Raw genomic sequence first — 22981 nt, 5'->3', positions numbered from 1 at the left:
ATCTTTGGTCTGACAAAACTTTGTGTGACTCCATGGCAATCCCATTAAAACAAATTGTGTTTGACTGATAAATAGCTGGACTAAATCAGACTAAGAATTGTAATACACTTAGACAGCTGCTGACAATATTCCCAGTACTGGTAATATTTTCAAGGATGTACAAATATGCCTGCCAAGAGATGCCCTTGCTGCTGTTCTTCCCTTTATCTGACAAGAGCAGGGACCTTGGATTCTGCTGGCTCCATAAAACCTGTTACCTGAAACATGAGGGCAATGGTTGTGTGGAGGTACTCATACAAATACAGATTATTCCCACTTGTAATGTAGGGTGGGCATGGTTAAACGTTGACATGGGAAGAAAACATCACTGGGTTTATTTCTTTTAAAGAGACGAAATGTTATGTATGTTTTCATAAGACTGTCAGCTCTCTGCCTTTTTTTTTTTTTAACATGGCTTCATAAGAGGCTTGGCATTGTTGAAAATTCCTTTTTTATGCCTTTTATGGTAATTTTTAGTGAGTCTATTTTTTTTTTTTTGGAGTCATAGTCAGGACTAAATTTTAAATAATTTCAGATGGATATAGAACTGAATAAACGTAAAAGAATTAGATTTTTTGTTAAATGTGAATTGTAACTTCACTGCAATATTCCTTGTGTTTTGCAGTCAAATATGTAGTTCCTAGAGACAGAGTTCAATGATAATGGTATTTTCAATGTGTAATGAGCTATCCAAGGCTGTTTTGTCCTATGCCAGGCTGCTTTAGCAATAAAACATACCTCTTAAAAAAACTCCTCCATGAAAGATCAACACAAATCTCTGACTTTAAACAGAAGAGAACAACTGAGAACTACTATGTTCAGAAGTAATATGGTAGTTTTTTCTGTATGGCCTGTAAAGGTAGCCCCACACTCTGCACACAAACATCAAACCAGGCACTTTTGAAAGTAACAACAGGACTGGAATCAAACTCTGTAGAAAGTAACCTCTGAAATGTGTACCATTAGCCTAGAAGTACTACCTTTTTCCTTTTCTTGTAAATCATGGTAATGATTTCCTGGATTAGCACACTGAACTCCCAGTGTGGTTAATTATGGTCTTAGATTTTTTTTTTATTTTATTTTCCATAATTAGAAAAGAATTTCCTAATCCTTAAGGCAATGTTTCCTTAAGTATAAATAAAGTATAAGAAATTTTCTTGCTTCCCATCTTAACCCTTACAAAGAAATCTGCATTGAGCAGGATACGCTGCATGGATCTCGTAGCCACTTTGGAAGGTAAAGGGACCTTTATGGAAAATGAATTTTTGAATTGTTGTGGCTAGTGAACTGCAAGAGAACATCAGAATTAATATGAATACCATTTGAACAATACAGAAAGCATCCATGGGGCAGGATTCTCCATTAATAATAGGCTGGCTGCAAAAACCAATTCCCCAAATACCAACATGTAGAAAAGCAAAGCACTGAACTGTACATGTTATAAAATATCACATCAAGCTGCATAACGAATGATATATCCCACAGTTTTTCATGTTTTGGGGGACCTAGCTCATTTATATCATGGTGGTCTCTGTCTGCATAAAAGAGTGAGCTCTCGAATTCCTGTGGAGCTGGGAAACGCTTTCTGATCCATTTCGGGAAATGGACGAGTGCAGTCTGTAGTCTCTGCCTGCTGTCTGCTTCCAGCACAAGCTCCTCCACTTTCTTTTCAGCTCCCCCTGCACCTGTGTTCAAAAGAAAATGCGCAATATGAGCTGAAAATTTTCTTTTATGTGAGGAAAATTTCCACAACTGTTGGCTGTCACATAGGGATCTCTAGGAACAGAATCACAGAATGGTTTGGATTGGTACAAACTTTTAAAGATTATGGAGTTGTACCCCCTTCCATGGGCAGGGACACCTTCCCCCAGACCAGGCTGCACAGGGCACCATCCAGCCTAGCCTTGGGATGGGGCTACCATAGGGCAATCTGTTACAGTGTCTCCACCATCCTTACAGAAAATATTTTTTCCTTCCTAAATCTACCACATATCAGTTTAAAAATGTCCTGACTACAGGCCCTGCTAAGAAGTTTTTTGCCATCTTCCTTATAATCCCCCCTTTATGTACTGCAAGATGCTACAAAGTCCCCCCTGATCCTTCTCCTTTCCAGGCTGAGCAACCCCTATTCCCTCAGCCTGTTTTCACAGGAGAGGTATTCCAGCCTCCAATTTTTGTGGTCTCCTCTGGACCTGCTCTAACACATCCATGTCTTTCTTGTACTGGTGACAATTCACCTCTCTTGACCTTTAATGCTGAACAGAGGTGGCTTTCTGGGCTACAAGAGCACATTGCCAGCTCACGGTCCATCCTTCACCCCCAAGACCTTCTCTGCTGGATGGCTCTCAACCATCCCTCAGTCAGCCCTGTACAGACCCAGGTGCAGGACCTTGAACTTGGCCCTGTTGAACCTCTTGAGGTTCTTTCCCCCCTCTCCACAAGCCTGTCACGGTCCCTCTGGATGGCAGCCCTTCCCTCTAGAGTATCCTTTTACAAAGGTCACATAACTGAGGCAAAGACTGTCTACACTGTGTGTGAAGAGGTGCCCTAAGGTCACTTTCAAAAATCAGTTTTGTATCACTTGTGCTGCAACAGTAGGTTTTGGTATCGAGCTATTTATCTCATGTACTTAAGGCATAGAATCGAATGATTAGCCCAAAATCAGGCATCTCATGAATATCAAAGACCAGAACAGCACTCAGGAGAGCTAAATGTTAATTGTCTGTGCAGGTGTCTTCCTCAGACAGATTCCTTCTGTCAGACACTGCATAGGGGCTGAAATCAAAAGGAATTCTTTGCATCTTCTCAGTTGAGACTATGAAAACTATGATGTGCTGAGCACTTCTGAAAATCTGCTGCTGTTCTGAGGTTTAGATATTGACAGAACATTACCCCTCAATACTTACTAAATGGTATTTCAAGTTCCAGATGAATTTTCAGACATGTTGCACCTCACTTGCACATTGCTTAGATCACATCAAATAGCAGAAGACACTAACACCTCAGTTTACAAGGAATTCAATTTTAAACAGCTCTTAAAGCTCTTCCCCCAGCCACACTCATTTCTCCTGTTGTATACAAACTGTCACAAATATATTCCACTTATAGGAATGCAGATATCTTCCAAAACAGTTTTGTGTATCAGAGCAGAATTATGAAGGCACTTATACATTTACTGAAACCAATATAGAACATTGTCAGTAGGAAAGATGAGACTTACTTCACTGTTCAAAAAACAATACAGGACTGCAACAATCAACCCCTGGAAAAAGACAAAAGTCCTTAGTTAGTAGGCAGCACTCACCTAGGTCAGTAAAACTTCTTTTGATTAAAAACTTTAAAATTTACCTGAAAAGATCCCAAACACAACTCAAAGATTATTTTATAATTGTTGGAACTGCGGTCAGGAAACAGAGCAAACACTGTGTAGTGAACTCCAAATAAAGGAATCAGCAGCAAGGTGGACTTTGCGAGTCTCCTGGGTAAAGGAAAGAGACAAAGCTGCAATTTACTGATGAGCTCTTGTTTTACTGAGATGAATGTGTAACTGTAGGGTTAGCCTGTACATTGCACATGCACAGTATGCAAACAGTACCTAGGAAATGTAATCCAGAATCATCCCAACTAAGAGATTTTCATGAGCCTCAAATACTAAAACTTCACAGCTTTACTGATGGTGTTAAGCACACAACATTAAATATTTAGCAGAAGACACTACTTACTGAAGTTTAGAAAACAGAACTTTAAATTACTAAGCAGAACTGCTCTGACAAACAGCTCATGAAACTACTGGAATGATAAACTGCTACTTTTACTTTATCTGTCATTTATTTCACTCTAATAACATCAGTTTTATTTATTATATAGGGCCAGTCATGGACAATTTTGGATGCGTGGCATCAGATAAAATCTGAGAAGTTATAATGTTGAGTTCCATAATTCATCACTGTATTGATGAATACAACTTGATTCAACAGTGAAAGGATGCTGTTGTGAATTCACCTATTTTAACAGAAAAGTTTCGGTATTTCAAGTAGTTTTATTTTTTTCTGTGTCAGTCTTCATGGCCTTGCTTTGTTTATAATGGCCCAAGGGCTGCATTTATTTATGTGGAAATAATTTCTGACAGCAAAGCTTCTCAAAAATAGCACATCCCTCACATCTAAAGATGATACCAGAAGCAGGAAAAATAGGGTTTCCTTAGGAGAAGAAATTCATTTACAGCTGGAGGTGATGACACTGGCAGCAAATTTCCTGGTTTCCCAAATGAAATGGAAAACTGATTTTATTTGGACTTAGCCATGTCCACTGCAAGACTAAAATAAACAGCTAAAAGGATGGAACCAGCTACAAGCAGGTTCAGAGGAAGGGAATAAAAATGGTGACTTGCATGAGTAGTATTAATTTTAGATTCATATTTCACTTTCACTCCATGCTTGGCTTAGTAATTTTTGTTTAGTTGATGCTACTTCCTCTATACTGCACTTACATTTTAGTAAAAGAAAGGGACCAAAAAACCATCCTTCTTCTTCTCTGAATTTTAAAAAATGCATTTGCAGTTTTATAAACGAGCGTCCTAGATCTTTTAATTTGCTCTGCAGATGCAGTTTCTTGAGGAGGTTAATCTACTTTCCCAAGGGTATCAGCTAAAGACCAGAAATACAAACTTAATCAGGCAATCAAATGCTAAAAGCAAAGAATTTACAGGGCTGAATAATGAAGGACAAGATTGCTAATAATGTGAATATTTAATATTATAAAGTGCTACAGTAAAGTGTGGAAAATGGTGGGACTGAAAGTAAGGGAATGTCTAATTTTCAAAAACTAAATAAATACTACATGGAAGCAATGAAAACTTCATGTCACAAGAAGCAAACTTGAGGGGATTTCCTGCCTATAGGTTGGCCATTGAGCTACATAATAATGTGCACAGTTTCATCTAGAATCAACAAGCTCTCCCACATGTTCAGATAACTGAATCAGCAAACACAAGACCCTTGTAGCTCTGCAAAACAAACGTGCTTGTCAGTGCAGTTGTGTTGACTTCTCTGTGGCACATCAGAATTTTTCACTTTTTGCATCAAACATGTCACGTTGTCTACAAAACACATAAGGTCCTGCTTCTCTTGGCTTTAAGGATATTCTTTATTTCTGCATAGCATGTTTTGTCAGCTATTAGAACAGGAATTTAGCACTTTTTAAGTGAAGGGAAGGTGTTATCCAGGAGCACAGTTTCAAAGGCCACTCATATGGCTTTGGATTTTCAGTGTTCATGTTAGGTTGTTAGGTTTTGTAACTGAAGTATCATACTGACACCCTGAACTGTCAGAGTCTTGTCTGGGCTTTAAAATAAAACCTTCTACAACAGACTTGATTGCAGGTTATTACTTATCCAGCAGCTCTTATAATAAACAATAGTAACAAAAGAGATGGCAATAAAGAACAAAACCAATTTTAGCAATGAATTGGAATTGTCCCCCAATATCCCTTGATTTTAAAGCTGTGGAAACAAAGAGATATTTTAGGATTTGATGTTCACACCAAAACACAAAAGAGGAAAGTCTGAACAGAAATCAAGTTGTTCTAAGCCAGAAACAACTGTTATCCTCTAAAAAAAGTAAAGATGCTATTTTAAATCAGTATAAACCACTCTATTTAATTTTTAATTTTTTTGTAAAAATAAAAATTTCAGCCCTTAAAACATATGTAAGTATTTTAGAAATTAAAAAAAGGTTTTAAGGACATTGAAGGAAAATAATTTTAAAGGATTTTAAACATTTCTTATGTCAAAATTAAATGTTTATATGTCAAAAGGAAAATGTTACTTTCCATATATTTTGTATCAGCATACTAATTCATGGATTAAACTCAAATTCAAAATAACTTGTTGGTCTTTTTAAAATTAAGTATTTTTATTGAATTAAGCATTTGATAAGAATATATTTATCTCCATTTCAGCATAATTGTATTTATTAAACAATATCTAAAAGTAGTTCTAAATTAAATATAATTATAGTAAGACAGCAGTTGTTGGTTTTCAGCAGATGAAATCTTAGAGAGATTATTTTCCTTCTGTCTATAATATCTAAAAATATGACTCACTTGTACTGTGACTGGTCATTTCCTCCAACATCTGGAGATCTTAACTTCTGCAGTAAGATTCTTATAATGCTAATGAAAAGTATAAAATTCACCTGCAAAGAAAACAAATATAATGGTGATTTCTGAATTCTCCACTCAATCTGCAGCAAAAATAAATTCTTATCAGGTCAGACAGGAGCCAAGTCAGCGTGGGAGTTGTGCACCTCCCTCCAGAGCCCCTCAGCCCTGCAGTGCCAAACCTCTCGTGCTCTGCAGCACCACTTTTGCCATGTCCAGCCACCACTGCAAGCCCCACCACTGCTGCTCTGGCTGGCAAAAGTCTTTGAAAGCCCCAATTTTCAGAAGTGTCCTCCTTCCACTACTTCAGCTGAGGACAGGTTTCCCAGCAGGATGGGACACTGGATGTGGTTTTCTGCAATCAAGCACTAAATTGTCACATCACTAATTGTCCTAAATTGTCACGTGGATTCACCACCAGAAACCCAGAGGCAGTTTTGATCCTCCCTTGCTTCTCATCTCAACTTTCAGTGTTTTCTGTCTGAATTGGGGTTAGAGAAGATTGTTGCTCAGCTGATCTGTCTACTCCAACTAAGCACAAAAAGGGCCTCTCACAAGTGTGATTGTTTTGGATATTGATGCTGACATTACAAATGAAGGAATCACAGAACAGCTGGGGTTGGAAGGGACCTCTGGAGATCACCCAATCCATCTGAATCCCTGCAGCCTAATTCTCATGACAGCCCTCTAAGACAGAAGAGTAGCATTTCATTTTGTATTTTATTTCATATTTTGTTTTTCAGAAAGGCACTAGCATAAAAAATCATTACGATCAGAACCTAATCAGTCTAGAAAACTGAAGTATAAAACTCAGTATATCCTAAGTCTCACTCCCATTATTTCTTCAGCCTTGACTTTCAGCTTCCTCTGGTCACCATCCCTTCTGGTGTTGGACTCTTTGGAGCGGTCTAGAAAACTGCACACTAAATACAGCACATCCAGGCTGAAGTAAGGGAACAGCTGGAATCCACATCTTCAGACTTACAATGTGTGCTAAAACTGCAACTCCAGCTACATAAACAGCTGCATCAAATGCACACATATTAGAATAAATTAGAGAAAATTTTATATCATGGTGAAAATGAGAATTTTGTTGTTTTAAACTAACCCCACCCAAAGCACAAAATCAGCAGGTGGGGTACCTAACCAGCCTGCCTCACTGCTATAAATCTCTGTTTTCATGTATTGGTGGGACCTTTCCTTCTCCTAAAAATTTGGCTCCAAGCTTTTCAAGTTTAATTAATTTCTGTGCCTTCTATAACACGGCCTATAGAATTTGGGATACTAATAAATAAAACACAGTCATAGCAACTGCCTGTCCCTCTGTTTTTAACACTTTGTTTGAAGTGACAGGCGAAGGGTAGTGAAAGGAACTGACAGGGATGAAATAAAAATTTAGGAAAATTATATCTAATATATTTTAAAAAAAGAAATGTTAGAAAATATAGAATGTTGCTGAACTTAATGTACATTTTTTTGCAGGCAGATGATTACTTAGAGGCTTACCTATAAAGGTAACAGACAGAAATCTGTTATTGCAGATTTTATCTGCAGACTTAATGCAGCTGAGCACCCACAGCAGGGGATATTAACTTGCCATACACACTGGAGCCAGTATTAGTGGACAAGGAGAGAATAGGGGTAACAACACATTCATCTGGAACAGCCACATCCAACTGAGTAACTCTGAAGTGTGTACAGCATGGAGTGTGAACCTCTGCCAAATGACTTCTCTCAAGCCAAAATTCCCAGGAGGAAATGCCAGGGAGGGCTCTGACACACTGAATTAACAGAAGCCATTCCCACTGTGCAAAATGGTATCAGAACTTGCTCTCACAATGCTATTGGATAGATCAAACTTTGCTGCCTGACCAGTACTCCACTTGACTTCTCTTCACGAAGATCCAGCTGCAGTTCAGGTCTGCCAATGCACCCTGGGATAACTTCCTGGACTTCCCAAACTTCCAGGTCCAGGACTGCTTTGGAGGAGCTCTGCCTTCTGGCACATGAAGTCTCAGCTGTTCAAACTGAGCATCCAGAGAACAGGGTTTCCTGTAAACACCAGGTGGTTTGTTTTGCTTTTATCTTCCAACATATTTTCTTAACTCTGGATTGTTCCCTATTCTCCAGCTCCTTTGAGGTCCAAGTATTCCCTTCCTGCTGCAGTTCTCTTGCATGTTCATTTCTTCATAACATAAAACATTTTTGAGGCCTTACCTCATGTCATTTCACACATATGGCCTACTCTTCTTTCTCTTCAAACTGCAGAATTCACACTGATAGTGATAACAGGAATTTTTCCCAAATGATTTTCAGCAGGCACAGATTGAAAGACAAGCCCAAGCTTAATGCAAACTCCTGAGATCTTGTGTAATCTAATAATGCCCTCGATCTTCTGTCTAGAATTTAAAAAATGAATCAAGTATATCTAAAATACATTAATTTGCTCTCTATTTTCAGAAATGGACATATGACCATAGTATATTATGCCCAAAGTTACTTACACAATCATTACAGTGAACAGGAATATTATTACACTAGTCCAGTAATTCTAATGAGTTCCAAACAAGAAAAACCCTGTGAAACATTCTCAAATGGTACTACTTTGCAAATATTCATGTTCAATATATATTTCAGTAGGCTACCAATTAAAGAAAGATATACAACAGCCATAATTTTTTTTGACTAATATCAGATTCTCAATCGCAAGACTATCTATTTACACACAAAATCAAATCTGCAATTCATTGAGAAGTATAATTAGATTTTTCCTTCCTCCAGGCTCATAAACAGAAGAGACGTTAAAGAAAGAACAACACACAAATAAAAGCAACTGCTAATTTAATAGGAGGCAACAAATTTTAATGGCCTTGGCATCTGTTTAACTTTTCTCCTGCAGCACAATTTCTTTTCATTAAAACAGAATTCTTGTCTATCTGTAACTAGCAGTAAAGAATAATGGCTACATGCACTGCACAATGCTGAACAGATCTATAATTCATGCTTCAAATTTTACTTACTATAATAGAAATTAAAATTGGTATTCGTATAACCCACCAGGGACCACCATGCTCATTTGTATCCCAGCAGCTGTAAAAAAAAAAAGGGAAAATAATGTTGACATTAATATCATATGGCAAGCAACACCTATGAGAAGTATTTCTTATAAACAAGTCAAAGCACACTAAAATAATGCCTGCTCTAGCCTAGAGTTTGGCATTCAATCCTTTCCTGCTATTAATTTTATTCCCTTTGTTTTAATATGCATATTTGATTTCCCCACCAGGAGCACTGTGGCCAGGTGTGGAGTCCTCAGCATAAGAAAGATGTGGCCCTGTTAGAGCAGGTCCAGAGGAGATCACCCAAAGGTGATCAGAGGGCTGAAGCTCCTCTCCTGCAAAGGCAGGCTGAGAGCTGGGGCTGTTCAGCCTGGAGAATACAAGGCTCCATGGAGAAATCCTTGCGAACGTCCAGCACTTAAAGGGAGCTTATAAAAAAAGAGAGAAAATGACATTTTGGCAGGGCATGTACTTATAGAACAAGGGAGAATGGTTTAAAAATGAAAGAGGAGAGATTTAAATGCCAGGAAGAAATTCTTTACTCAGAAAGTCTCATTTAGGTTGGAAAAGACCTCTGAGATCATTGAGTCCAAACTTCGACCAAGCACCACTGGACCATGGCACTGAGTGCCACATTCAGTCACTTCCTAAATACCTCTGAGAAAGCTGACTCCACTGCCTCTGTGGGCAGTCCCTTCAGTGGAAAACTTCTTCCCAATGTCCGAACTGAACCTACCCTGGCACAGCTTGAGGCCATGTCCTCTTGCCCGGTCACTGTTGCCTGGGAGAAGAGACTGATCCCCACCTGGCTACAGCCTCTGTGCAGGCAGCTGTAGGGAGTGACAAGGTCTCCCCTGAGCCTCCTTTTCTTCAGACTAAACCCCCCCAGCTCCCTCAGCTGCTCCTCACCAGACTTGTGCTCCAGACCCTTCCCCAGCTCTGTTGCCCTTCTCTGGACACACTCCAGCACCTCAATGTCTTTCTTGCAGAGAGTGGCCTAGAACTGGACACAGGTCCCAGGGCGTGGCCTCAGAGAAGCTGTAGATGTCCCATCCCCGGAAGTGCTCAAGGCTGGACCAGATGGGGCTCTGAGTAACCTAGGGTGGCATCACTGCCCCTGGCAGGAAGAGTTGGAACCAACTGGTCTTCAAGGTCCCTCCCAACCCAATCCATTCTATGATTCTATGAAATCAGCTAAAACATCAAGCACACTGGGCATTAGACATCCATTAGACAAGGTTGTTGACCTTTGTGGGAACCAAGCTCAGTTTCACTTTGTGTAAGGACACTTGTCCAGTGTGCACTTAATGCTGACCTCTGGGTAGCAGGAAGATCTAAAGCAACTGCCAGGTGTAACTGGAATTACATAATTTCTTGTGGGATATGCAGGTTCCAAGCCTGGAACTTGTTTGTGAAAATGTGAGACTGAACCTGAAGTTCTGTATGAAAAACGGAATATTTAATTTTCACCCTGGGCTCAGTACTTTTGATCCAAATACTCTTAAGTGCTCTGAAAGGTTAGTCAGATTAGAGATTAATTACCCTTTGGACTTCCTCTGTAATCATAATGACAAAAGGAAAAGGAGTTTGCCTTTGGTCTACACGTTAGACATCTTGCAAAGAAAGCCTTGAAATTATTTAGGATATGATTTTTCAGTTTAATTACAGAACAAATTGAAAAATAATAGTTGGACAAAACAGGACTACGCAAACTGCTTTTCCACTAGATAGTTTCCCATTCCTTGGAAGCAGCAGGATCAAGTCTGATTTTCTTACAAAATTCTTGTCTCAGTTCCCCTTCACATGCCAGGAACCAGGCTTAGCTCTAGTTAGCTTTAGCTTTACTTGGCTACGTGCATCTGACACCCTTACATCACATCACTTTTGGGAATGCAATTTATGTGTACCCAAAGTTATCTCCACTTCAATCTCCTGAGTTCCCAGTTAGCAAATTAGCATGGCCAGTGCCTTCCTGCACACGTTGCAGCACTGAGCCCAAGGACCCCACTGCTGTTTCAAACATTATTTTGACTTCCCAAGCAGATAGCTCCAGATGTGGGTGTGCCAAGGAGTAACAGCGGTCATAACTTATCCTGCTCTCGCCTGCTCTCTGAGTTTTTCAAATAAACATCAAGCATAAAGCACAGCTGAAGAGCTCCCAAACACCTGCCCTTTTATTGGCATCTCTGAGATTTCAGTTCTGTGCTCGTCCCCTCCAGAGCAGCAAACCACCTTTGTGAGAGCAGCACCACACCCAAGGCAAGGATTGCACAGGCATGGGGGGATTTAAACTTTCTGTCCCACACACACTCACCCAGTGTCCTCTAGAATGATCCGTGTCACCGTCCATGTAATAATGAATATTGTAGGAATTCCTGAAAAATGCCAAAGATGTTTAGAGAATGATCACAAAATTGCAATTCCACAAAAAAAAAAAAAAAGAAAAAAAAAAAGAAAGAAAAAAAAAAAAAAAAAAAACAGTTCAGCCTGCTAGTAAGCAGCTATTCCCCAAAATATACAGCATATTGTAAAGAGTTCAGTGAATGGAAGGAGAGATCCATCTATGAGCTACATGATTACACGCATACATCAGTAATTAATGTATTACAAACAAAGACTGCAGGGAAGTGAGTTTATTTCTCATAGAAATGCAGCCATAATTACTAATACACAAAAAAATGCCTTTCTTAGGTTTCTTGCAAGGTGTCAGAGGGACTTACAGGGAAATAGATACAAGTTATGCATTCCCAATGCACCTCCAAGGACTGCAATATAAAATAAAAGTATAAATCATTTCATAAGGAACCTTGTCCACACACTGGTTTATTCTCATTTCCCAGCAACACCCAAATGTTTTATGACCACCTATTACTGGAAGTATTAAAGTGTTCCATATAAATATCATGGTACTTTCTGTAAATGAAAGGAATATATGTATTTAAAACCAGATGGACAGTATTATTGGGCTTTTCAAAAAGGAAAATTGCATAGTATAGCTCATGGCTGTGCAGCTAAGCTCTAATGTTCCTCACAAATTAGGACACCTGAACCATATGTTTTGCAGTGGCAGTCCTTGCAGCAGAGCAACCCCTGGGTGTGGTGCAGATGGCACTGGCGAAAGCTGTGCCAGGGATGAAGCCAGCAGTGAAGAGCTGCTCCAGAAGCTTTGTGCCTGCTCTTTCCCATGCTGCAGCAGCTGCAACTGAGCTGGAGCTGAGCTGAGCTGAGCAGCCTGTGAGTCTGAGGAGTCACCACCAGAGACAGCTCAACTACCTTGGTGTGAAACACTGAACCTGACCAACACACACAGAGAAAAAAGACCATTACTGGGAGATGTGCAAGTTCTTACCCCATCCTATCAGCAGGTAGATGGTGAAGTGTCTGTTGGGGGAGAATATTAGCACAAGGAGGATGTGGAGGTAAAGTCCTTCTACTAAGAGCCAGTAAAAGTTTGCCATAACACCATACTGAAAAAACACCAGAATTGCCTTGCAGCCCACCTGAAATATGAGAAGAAGGAATTTGTCACAGGAAAGATATATTATAATATTTTATAAATATAATATATTATGCCATATTATTTTTATTACTACAGCCAAAAATCTCTCTTCGTAGTACCAATAAACCAGGTCCAGTAGAAATTTTTATCTTCAGTCAAGCAAATTGTGACATTGTAAATGTTACTGCATATATTAAAAGAAAGTGAATTATTAAAAATTATTTAGATGGCTCTCATTGCAAATTCACTCAGAAAGTTAAAAAACTTCAAAGGATAAATATAGAAAAATATGGTGGTTATCAATAAATGCACACTTTTGCTATAGTTTGTTAATGAACATCTATAAAATTAAATTATCATCTACTAGAAGTCTAATAAATACATTAAAACCTTACATGGCTTCCTAACACAGTAAAATTTAACAAAGAAAGTACTTTATGATTTTTCCAAAGCCAAATGTGAAACTGAGTAAAAAATACAACTTTAAGTGATGACTCAGCCGACTTAGAAGAAAAAGTTGGCTGGACTTTTAAAAATAATGTTTTCCCTTTAGAAAATGTTTTAGAATTTCTTAGTTAACAAAACACATAGATATATATCAAAAATTGTTGCTTATAGTCTGTGTGCTGGTCTTCAGAATTAATTTTCAGATGTCTGTGCTGCTGACGTTCCACAGTGCTGACTGCTGCTACTTTGGTACTTCCCAGTAGGAATCTGGGATGTGAGAATTGAATATGAAAATGTTCATATGGACTGAGAATGTGCCAAGAAATGTGATGATATGGTGAATGTAACAGACCACACAAACTAGACCAAATAAAATCTCTAGTTTCTACCAGCTTTACCCACTTATCCATTTTAAATACCCTTCATACCTGCATTTTTCTCTTAAAATTCCAAGTATACCAGATACCTAAGCGGGTAACTTACTCATTTTCAATGATTAATTCCTCTCCCTAAACATAGATGCTTATTAAGAAGTGAGATGCAGTCACCAGCTGCCAAGCCAGAAGGGCACAGACCTCCTCAGGGGGACTTCTTTGTACCCATCAGCCCCCCAGGATGTCTCAGATACCTCAGTGCATCCCAAGTAACATCCATGCCTGTGTACATGCTTATATAGAAAACTAAGGAAGAGTCCAAAACCTTGAATTCATTTAATCTGATTTTATCTGCCTATTTTGAAAGCTAGCTAACTTTGGTAAGACTGATCTCACCTCTGGACTTTGGGATATCCACTGCAGAACAGCAATGGGCCAGAAAATGTAATATGAATAAAATTAAGCATTTCAAAATGTGTGAAAAGTTGAAATTTTCAAGCAAGTTGAAATTTGCTTTTATGCTTAGGACTCCTTACAATCAGATGAGCAGTGATAATTTTGTAATCCTTTATAAATTCCAATATTCCCTTGTATTACATTCTCAATTTACATACCAGAACCCTGCATCAAAGTATTTTCCCTTCCTCCTGCAGGTAATCCTGTATCAGCTGTGTTTGCCCGTGCTGAACAGTGAAGGTATCTATCAGTAAAGTTAGCCACAATTAACTCTCCATGTAGTCCAGAGCCAGGACCTACTTACAGAGCCTTATGGACTGTGAGTTTTAGACCTCTGTGAGTGCAGCAGAACTGTGGAACATCACACACACATGACAAAAATGCTGTTATGTGTGAAAGGCAGCACCAAGCCAGTGCCTGATAGACAGACCAGCCTTGTCAGGCTGGTGCCAGATCATCTTACACGCAATGCAACAGAAATTAACCAGCAGTCCACAAAATCTGACATATTTAAATAGGAATCTGACATATTTAAATAGGAAAGTATAGGGCTTTGTAGCCAAGAATAATTGGAGAATAAAAGAAATTGCAGAAACCACATAGAATTTTGAGAGTCCAGTGAACAGTCTTTCAAGGACCTAAGAACTTCTGATTACCCCTGGTAATCTGTCTGCTATCTACTTTGCCTGACTGGGGTCTACTAACTCAGTTCCTGTTTTTCTCCATTAGAAATATCCCAGATTATGAATTCCCATATACAGCTTGGTATTCACTGCTAAGAACTTCACATTTTGAGACAATATGACTTCATCAAGACAAAAATAACTTATTACTTTTTTTTTTCCTCACAAGCTTAAACTGTAATAAATTAAAATTAGAAGGGATTTTTGACTGTAACAACAAAGCAGCAAATGGGGCATGTCATATAGAGGTCAGTTTTGCAACAGCAAGACTTGGGATTTTTTTAAATCCTGTACATGAAAATGCAGTAAACATATTAGCTTGCCAAGAATGCAGATGACACTTCTGTCATAGCCCAGAAGTACTGAGGAGTTAATGAAGACAGTTCCTGCAAATATTTAATTTCCTGAGTTATTCCCTCCCTCCACTGATACCTGTCCAACTCCTGGACCTCTGATAAAGCTGCTGGAACACTTCCAGAGGAGCTGCCTTTAATCACTAATACAGTGGCCATATTTATTCAGAGATGTATCTGGTTAGAAATTGTCTTGGCTGATGACAAGTTGTCCTTCATGGACATGCAAACAATGTTAAGATCTCCTAACTTGTGCTACGACCTTCTTTATCTGGATACATCTAACACTCCATTTTGCTAGTCATTATATTCTCTTCAGAATTGTCTACACTGAAATCTTGGTTCTCCAAAATATTTAAAAGGATCAGGGAGGAAAATTCAGTGACAGAACAGTGTTACACCAGGTAGCGAATGAGGTTTATTACCCATGAGGTTTGATCCTCTGGACAGTGAGCTGTGTTGGAGCTGGAGTAGAGAATATCATCCTTGACTAAAACAGAGATTGCTTTTAGAATGAAAGAGAGGAACAGGTTCAGATGGATGTAGTTCCGAGTACAATGAAGTTTTCTAAAAAGAGATTTAAAAAGAAGCATTTTAGTTTATGATGCAGAAACTGTTGAACAGACTTCTATTACTCTGCGGACATTTCTTAGCAATACGAACCTTGAGCAAGAGCATATCCTTTCCTTTTCTGTCATTTTGTCAGTCCTGCCTTGCTGTTTTCTTTCATCTCTTATGTCTGTTCAGTATCACAGATTAAAAGATCCCAGTGGTATTTCTCTCACATTTTAACATAACATAATAAACTGACATAATAAGCTGACAATAAACACAGGCTATTGTATCCTTCTGTGTGTGCACTCATTCCAGTGTTTTCCTTGCAAATACAACTTTGATTATCCTGGATATATTTCAGATGTGCACTCACCTATTATTTTCTGGTTTAATTATTTTATTTAACTCCTGTATTTTGCTACAGAGTGACTTTTGATCCTATGATGATGGTGTATGCAGGAGCAATTAAAAATGCATTCAGAATATTTGATCATCCTATCCTTTATGTGCAATGAATGCAAAACTTCTTTAGTCTGGTAGCCATGTGAAAGCCTTACAAACAAATGACAGATAAAAGATTCCATGTAAGTGAATGAATGTTCAGAGGAAGCAAGTTAGAAGTTGAGGGCTTTTCCCTTAAAATACAGTTCCTTCAAGATTTTCCTGTTTAAAATATTCTTTTTATAGAAAATCTCTAGAAGCCAAACTGCTAAGAGGTTTCTGTGGTCACAACCGACACCTTGAGCTGCATCTGGAAATAGATCAGAAGCCAAGGCATTAAAGGTATTCCAAACATAACTATGGGTTATGTATCTGTTCTGAATGGTCTCTGAAGATTTAGATATTGAGAAAATTTGATGGCAGACTGAAAGTCTTACAGAACTCACCACGGGAAAATTTCATGAGAGGAATGAGGCTCTGACAAACAACATGCTGTTTTTATGTATTATTTGTATTTCCTTTCTACCAAAACTGTGAGATGCCCTTTCTTGCCTTTCTTGGTCCCAAGTGGAGCAGAAAAGCTGTGTGAAGTTCATAATGGAGAATATAAAGGCTATTCTGTTAGACAGGTGGAAATGATACATAAAGGCATGAAGGTGGAGAGATTGAGAAAAACTGATAAGACCAGTAAAGAGTTATTTTACAAGCGGAAGATTTAAAAGTTATTTTACTAGTTGAAGATTGCCTTCAGTCTGAGAACAGTCACAGAAATCAGGCAAAAGCAGCAGGCAGTACTGCCTTTCCTAACACTGCCTAACAAAAACATTACAGATCCAGCACAATTATCCACACCTTTACTACTGTGCTTGGAACTGGTGAAGTTTGTACCTTGAGCACCATGTTCAGTTCTGGGCCCCTCATTTCAAAAAGGATGTTTCTGGGGTGCTGGAGGGTGTCCAGACAAGGGCAATGAAGCTGGCGAAGGGTCTAGCAAACATGTCCTGTGCAGAGCAGCTGAGGGAAGCGGGGTTGTTTTGTCTGGAGAAGAGGAGGCTCAGGGGAGCCCTCACTGCTCTCTACAACCACCTGAAAGGAGGGCACAACCAGGGCGGGGCTGGTGCCTTTTGCCATGATTCAAGTGAAAGGATGAGAGGAAATGGCCTTTAGTTGCATCAGGGGAGGTTCAGATTCGGTATAAGGCAAAAAGTTTTCACTGAAAGACTGGTTAGGCATTGGAATGAGCTGCCCAGGGAGGTAGTGGAGTCAACTGTTTTTGGAATTGTTCAAAAGGTGTTTGGATGCAGCACTTGGGGATATGGTTTAGGAGTGATTATGGCGGTGCTGGATTGGTGGCAGGAGTAGATGATCATGAAGGTCTCTTTCAACCTTGGTGATTCAGTGATTTGGTGATTCTGGGATTTACAGTTGGACAAATTAGTGATTGCCTTTGATTACAGTACCCCTGGAAACCACTCAGAAGCTTTTGCAAAATGTGGCTACACTCCTGTATTGTATTTGCTGGGAAATGTCCTGACGAAGCCAGGAATGATGAATCTGACTCCATGTTCTCAGAAGGCTAATTTATTACTTTATAATACTATATTAGATTAAAAATACAATACTATACTATACTAAAGAATACAGAAAGGATATTGACTAAATGCTAAAAAGATAATGAAAACTTGTGACTCTTTCCAGAGTCTCGACGCAGCTTGGCCCTGATTGGCCAGAGTCAAAACAATTCACACCAGAATCCAATGAAACAATCACCTATGGGTAAACAATCTCCAAACACTTTCCACAAGAGCAAAACAAAGGAGAAGCAAATGAGATAAGAATTATTTTCCTTTTCTCTGAGGCTTCTCAGCTTCCCAGGAGAAAAATCCTGGGCGAAGGAATTTTTTCAGAGAATATGAATGCCACACTCCTGTCCAGTGGTGAGATCAGCATCCAACTAATTCTCAAGAGCAATTCAAGGTGTTGAATAATTTGATATTAATGATTTTAATAACCAAATAGAAAATGCTTTATGTAATCTAATAATTCCTAAATTATTGTTCTTTCTTACATGGGCTGTAATGCCTGTAAATTTGTAAAATGCTTTGAAAATTGTTAGTATGATCATTGCTAGTAAAAATCTAGTCAGCATTACATTACTGTCAGCTGTTTAACTGCAAAAAGTGTAAACTCAATGCATTTTCTAAATAGCTCAGCAATCAGACAACAGTTAAAGATGTCTTATCATTGTTAATATTTACTCATGAAAAACACATACCTGAAAAGGCAAAGAATTATACTTCCTGTTGTAAGAGCAATCAGAGATACGCTGTGTCCAAGGGTATAAATTGCTTTCACCCTTACATAGAAGTTGACCTGCACAGAAAAATACATATGCAGAAACTACTTACTGATACATCAAATTGTCTGTGAAATGATGTAATTGTCCATTAAATAACTCTGAAAGCTATAGCATGATTTTCATTCTTTGCTCTACAGTACATGATGAGAATGTTATATCTCTATTCCAACACATTTTGCAAGGCAGTATCTCAAGACAATTGACTTCAGTAGAAAATTCAGCCTCAGAAACTCAGAACACAGACCACAGTCTGGTACCATTCCGGTTGATAAGAGCATGTCAATGAGGTCAAATAAAGCACCAGATTCATCAATTTCCATGGACACAATCAAACTGGTAAGAGCAAGTCAGTTTGAAAGAATGGATTATCTCTAAAAGAGAAAATTTCCCTCAGTCCTTCTGCTCTAGAGTACTTTGTAATGCAGTTATACACGAATTTAATTTTAAAGACATGTTTAAGTCTCATTAATTTCTCATTCTAAACTTTAAAATACTTTATTAAATGGTGACACAAACCCTTTCTTTAGTGAAGTTACTTGCTAAAACTTGGAAAGGAAGCTTTTCAACAGAGGAAAAGCAGGCTGAAATGCACAGTCTGCTGATTAACTGCATATATCTGTAAACTCACCAACTACACACTATATTGTCCTATTCTGAATAACAACATCAAGAAAAATAGGGCCAAATATTTTCAGAATTAAACTTCTTCTCCATTTATGACTACAACAAAGTCATTAGACTGACATTAGTTTCCACTCAAGCTAAATAAAATATTAAAACAGTGAAGTTTTTTTATTACACTATGAAATTAAAGATTTTAAAAGCAACATAGAACATGCTACATATAAGAGACAGAATTTCAATATTTAGTGCACATGGTCACCATTTGCCTTTGCCAATGAAGCTGGTAAAAAGTAGCAAGGAAGCAACAATTGTAAGTAAACTGACATAGCCAAAGGAATCTCAAATTACTTTAGTGTATTTATTTTTATAGCACTCAAAAGGCCAAGTAAGGAGGTTATTTTAGTAATCCCAATTCATGATTAGCTGAACAATTCCTTTGTAAACGTTATACAGATATGGAAAAGGCAAAATGAAATGTGAAATGAATGAAGACTCTTGCAACTGCTCTGTTGTAGATATGGTTAAAGTGGAAAAATACGGGAAGCAACTGCCATGGATCTAAGTGCATTCATAGCAACTGTTATGTTGTTATATATTTCAACCATTAGATTGTAGAAATTATCTTTTGGTATAAAGAAAGTAGCTGTTCAAACAGCATTGGGATGATTGAGACATGCCCAAGAAGAAAGACGGACTGGTTTAATTTTTCATCATTCCACACCATTTCGAAGATTCTGTCCAGATTTGATTTCAGGAAAATTCCACTGACTGAGACCCTTGGAACTGGAAATTGAAATTGGTTTCAGAATTCATAAATTAAGGAAAAAAAGGTGGAAACCCTGCATGAAGTTACTAACAAAGCATCAGTTGTCCCGCCCCAGTGCTGTAATGCTGCCTTGAATTTATCCTCTGGCCATGTCCTCTGAGCTTGACAGAAACTGTCAGGTTGCTGCACATGAAGTGACTCTGTCGCTTCGCCCTGCTAGGGAGAGCAGAAGAGGTTGTCTTCTGCCAGAAAAAACCACACTGTTTCATGTAATGTTTCTGGCATTCTGTTACACACATGACCCCTACAACAAATAGTCTGGCTAAAATCAAAAGAAGAACCCTGTGTGGTTTTAGCCCAGCAAACAGCTGTCAGCAGGACTGAGTCTCTCTGCTGGCTGTTCCTTGGCCAAACAGATGAATGGGAAATAAGTGCATGGAACCATGTCAGGATTGAAGTTAATCAGGCAAGAGTCCTTGGACATAACCTTATAATGACAATGGTCATTTTACTCAGGCTAGGCATGAGAAAATAAGAAATAATTACACAGTTGAAATTATTTTATCATATGATAATAATTATCCAGATTCTACACTTGAAATGGTAGAAAAGAACATGTTTCGCTTTTTCTCTGACATTTTAGCGGTTTAGTTTTATAATGGGGAGAAATCTTAGATGCTACACATTTCTCTATGATCAAAAATTAACCCTGCTTCTCAAACAGTTGCAAAGGTAAGTAAACACTAACCCATTTTTAATCCATTGCATCAAAAATAAAAATTATTCAAATTTATGTGTTTTGATTTTCCAAAAAAATTTAGATGATTAGAATGCTTTAGATTATTAGCATGAAGCACTTTATCAGACTCAGCACCAAGGATGATGCGATCATACTGCTCCTTACATTTTCTGTACGAACATAAAAGATGTGTCTTAATTTGCCTGTAAGACCTCTATAAATCCTAGTGACTCCACAAAAAAAGAAAAAATTAGTAAATCCTGTTTTCAAATTATATGTCAGTTAAACAAACAAACTCTATAAAACCAAAGAATTAAATTCCACATTGTGCTGTGGCAATTGAAAACTAGGAAATTCATTAGACTAATATTGACTTAGTCACAGCTATTAAATATTTGTCACTCATCTGTATTTTAGCTAGTACCCTTTAGAAAGAAACTCTTTGTATTTTGTTGGTGCAAAAGAAACAGGCAAAGCAATGCCAAATCTGATAGCACAAAAAACAGTGACCTTTGTACAAAATAGGATATCTTATTTATTTCTTACTGCTCTGTAGGAATAGTAATTACCCATGTCTCAAGTAACATTAGCTTCAACCTCCAAACTTAAAATATAAATGTGTAAGATTGTCAAGAATAAAATGACTGTAACAAAGGCATGGACTGACCAAAAGAGAATTTCAGATATTATATTTTCAACATATTTTAACACAGAAGAAATATTATAACCCCCTCAGATTTTATAGCTCTTTTCAAAGGAAAAACTCATTCAAGTCTTAGACATGAAACTGAAATCCCATTATGAAATTGAAATGACATGAACTTTTCTGCAGGTCTAACAAAATCAGAACATAGTAATAACAGCTGGCCTCTGCAAAACATTCACATGATTATTTAAGCAATACTGACTGCAAAACTGGAATCCAACTATTTATTTTTAAACTTCTGAGGAAAACATGAAAATTACAACCACAAAACCAAAGTCATTAGATGGTTGGGTATTGAAAAAAAATCAGTGGCTTATGATTTTCAGAAAAAAAGAATGGAAATGGTTACAGGAAGTGTAAATGCTTTCTAAAGAGTTAATCCTAAAATGTTTCCTTTTTTTTTTTTTTGTGGCTACTTAATGTTAATAGGTTTTAAAAGGGCATAAACACCTACATATAAAATGAAATTGGATCAGTACAAGTTTGCCTAATTTGTCTTAAATAAATTTTTTGGAAAGTCTATTTTTAGGCACACTTGTGTTTTGTTTTCTTAGAAAAGACACCTGCTTCTGCTAATGTTTCCTTTAAATTTAGTTTTGTGTTATTTTTACTAAGTTCAGGAGACAGAATTCTTCTGTTTATTTACAAAATAGCACAGAAGAGCAGAGACACTTCCTAGGCAAAGCTGTCACCCGGCAGATCTCCCAACCTCAGCCTTGGTTTGGAAGGACCTCTAGGGGTGAGAAGGTACCTCAGTGCTGAAGGAGAAAACACGGGAGAAAGTTAAGGGCTTGATTATTTGTCCAAAGGAGTTTTGCTGTTGACTAGAAATCACCCTTAATGTAAAAGAAAAACCCTCAACTTCTTATTCATTTCCTTCATCATTGCTAAGGAATATAAAACCATTATCGTCCCAACTGACTCCTCATTTTGTTTATTCCATGGGCTGATATAATCCTGTAATACTGCATGTAGGAGTTTCCTCTTAATAGACATAATTACTTACAACTGTATTAAAATTTGTGATCCTAAATTGTCATTATTCATGTGTCAATATTTGAATATTTAATAATATTTGAATACTCATACTCGAAGAATGTATCAGAAAATCTTAAAATGTACCATGTAAAATAAGAACGGGGCCTAGAAAATTAGTTCAATGCCTTAGAAACACTGAAATGAGCAAATGCAAATAGAAATGGAGTAAGGAACCCTAGTTTTTTCATTGTGCAAAATTAACTTCAACAAGGCAGTAGCCATTTTTAAAATTTTGTACTTATACAGAAATAAAGATAAATTGAGATAAAGAGATGGATTACATGTTGTGGAAAATTTAACTTTCTCTTATAGGACACTTCTACACATTTTAAAACTATGTATGTAGAGAAGAACAGAATTTACTAAAAGACATGTAATAAAATTGGTATTCCTCATGGCATTTAATAATCTTTATACAAGTAATCACTGATATCTGTTTTCTGATATTTTTCCTTCAATTCACTTTGAGCCTAAACACCACCCAGAAAAAAGATGAGATCAGCAGTGCCATAAATATCTCTTAGTAATAGTGGCATCATTAATTTTAATCATGCCAGTTAGAATGTCTTCTTATTCAAAGTTCCCTAACCATAGTGGGAGAGATGATGACTTTAAAAATGCACAAACTTCCACATTTTCCTATGTAAATGTGTATCAGCAGATGTATCTGTGAATGTGAACACT

General features: G+C 37.7%; 1 protein-coding gene across 1 annotated transcript in view; it reads right to left on the bottom strand.

Annotated features, from left to right (window-relative positions):
* Positions 1-448: 448 nt before the first annotated feature.
* VIPR2 (vasoactive intestinal peptide receptor 2) overlaps positions 449-22981 on the bottom strand; it is a 46348-nt gene continuing 23815 nt past the window's right edge. The window contains exons 5-13 of the mRNA XM_005426765.3: positions 18341-18438; positions 15495-15636; positions 12607-12757; positions 11572-11632; positions 9219-9288; positions 6142-6233; positions 3388-3517; positions 3260-3301; positions 449-1724 (exon numbers count right to left, since the gene is read on the bottom strand). Of these exons, the coding sequence (XP_005426822.2) occupies positions 1554-1724; positions 3260-3301; positions 3388-3517; positions 6142-6233; positions 9219-9288; positions 11572-11632; positions 12607-12757; positions 15495-15636; positions 18341-18438 (957 nt within the window). The 3' untranslated portion in view covers positions 449-1553. The remainder of the gene's footprint in view (positions 1725-3259; positions 3302-3387; positions 3518-6141; positions 6234-9218; positions 9289-11571; positions 11633-12606; positions 12758-15494; positions 15637-18340; positions 18439-22981) is intronic.

Source organism: Geospiza fortis, unplaced genomic scaffold (assembly GCF_000277835.1).
Source record: "Geospiza fortis unplaced genomic scaffold, GeoFor_1.0 scaffold282, whole genome shotgun sequence".
In the NCBI taxonomy this organism is placed as follows: domain Eukaryota; kingdom Metazoa; phylum Chordata; class Aves; order Passeriformes; family Thraupidae; genus Geospiza; species Geospiza fortis.
Note: the sequence above shows the minus strand (reverse complement) of the source record. Positions and strands in the feature narration are given on the sequence as shown.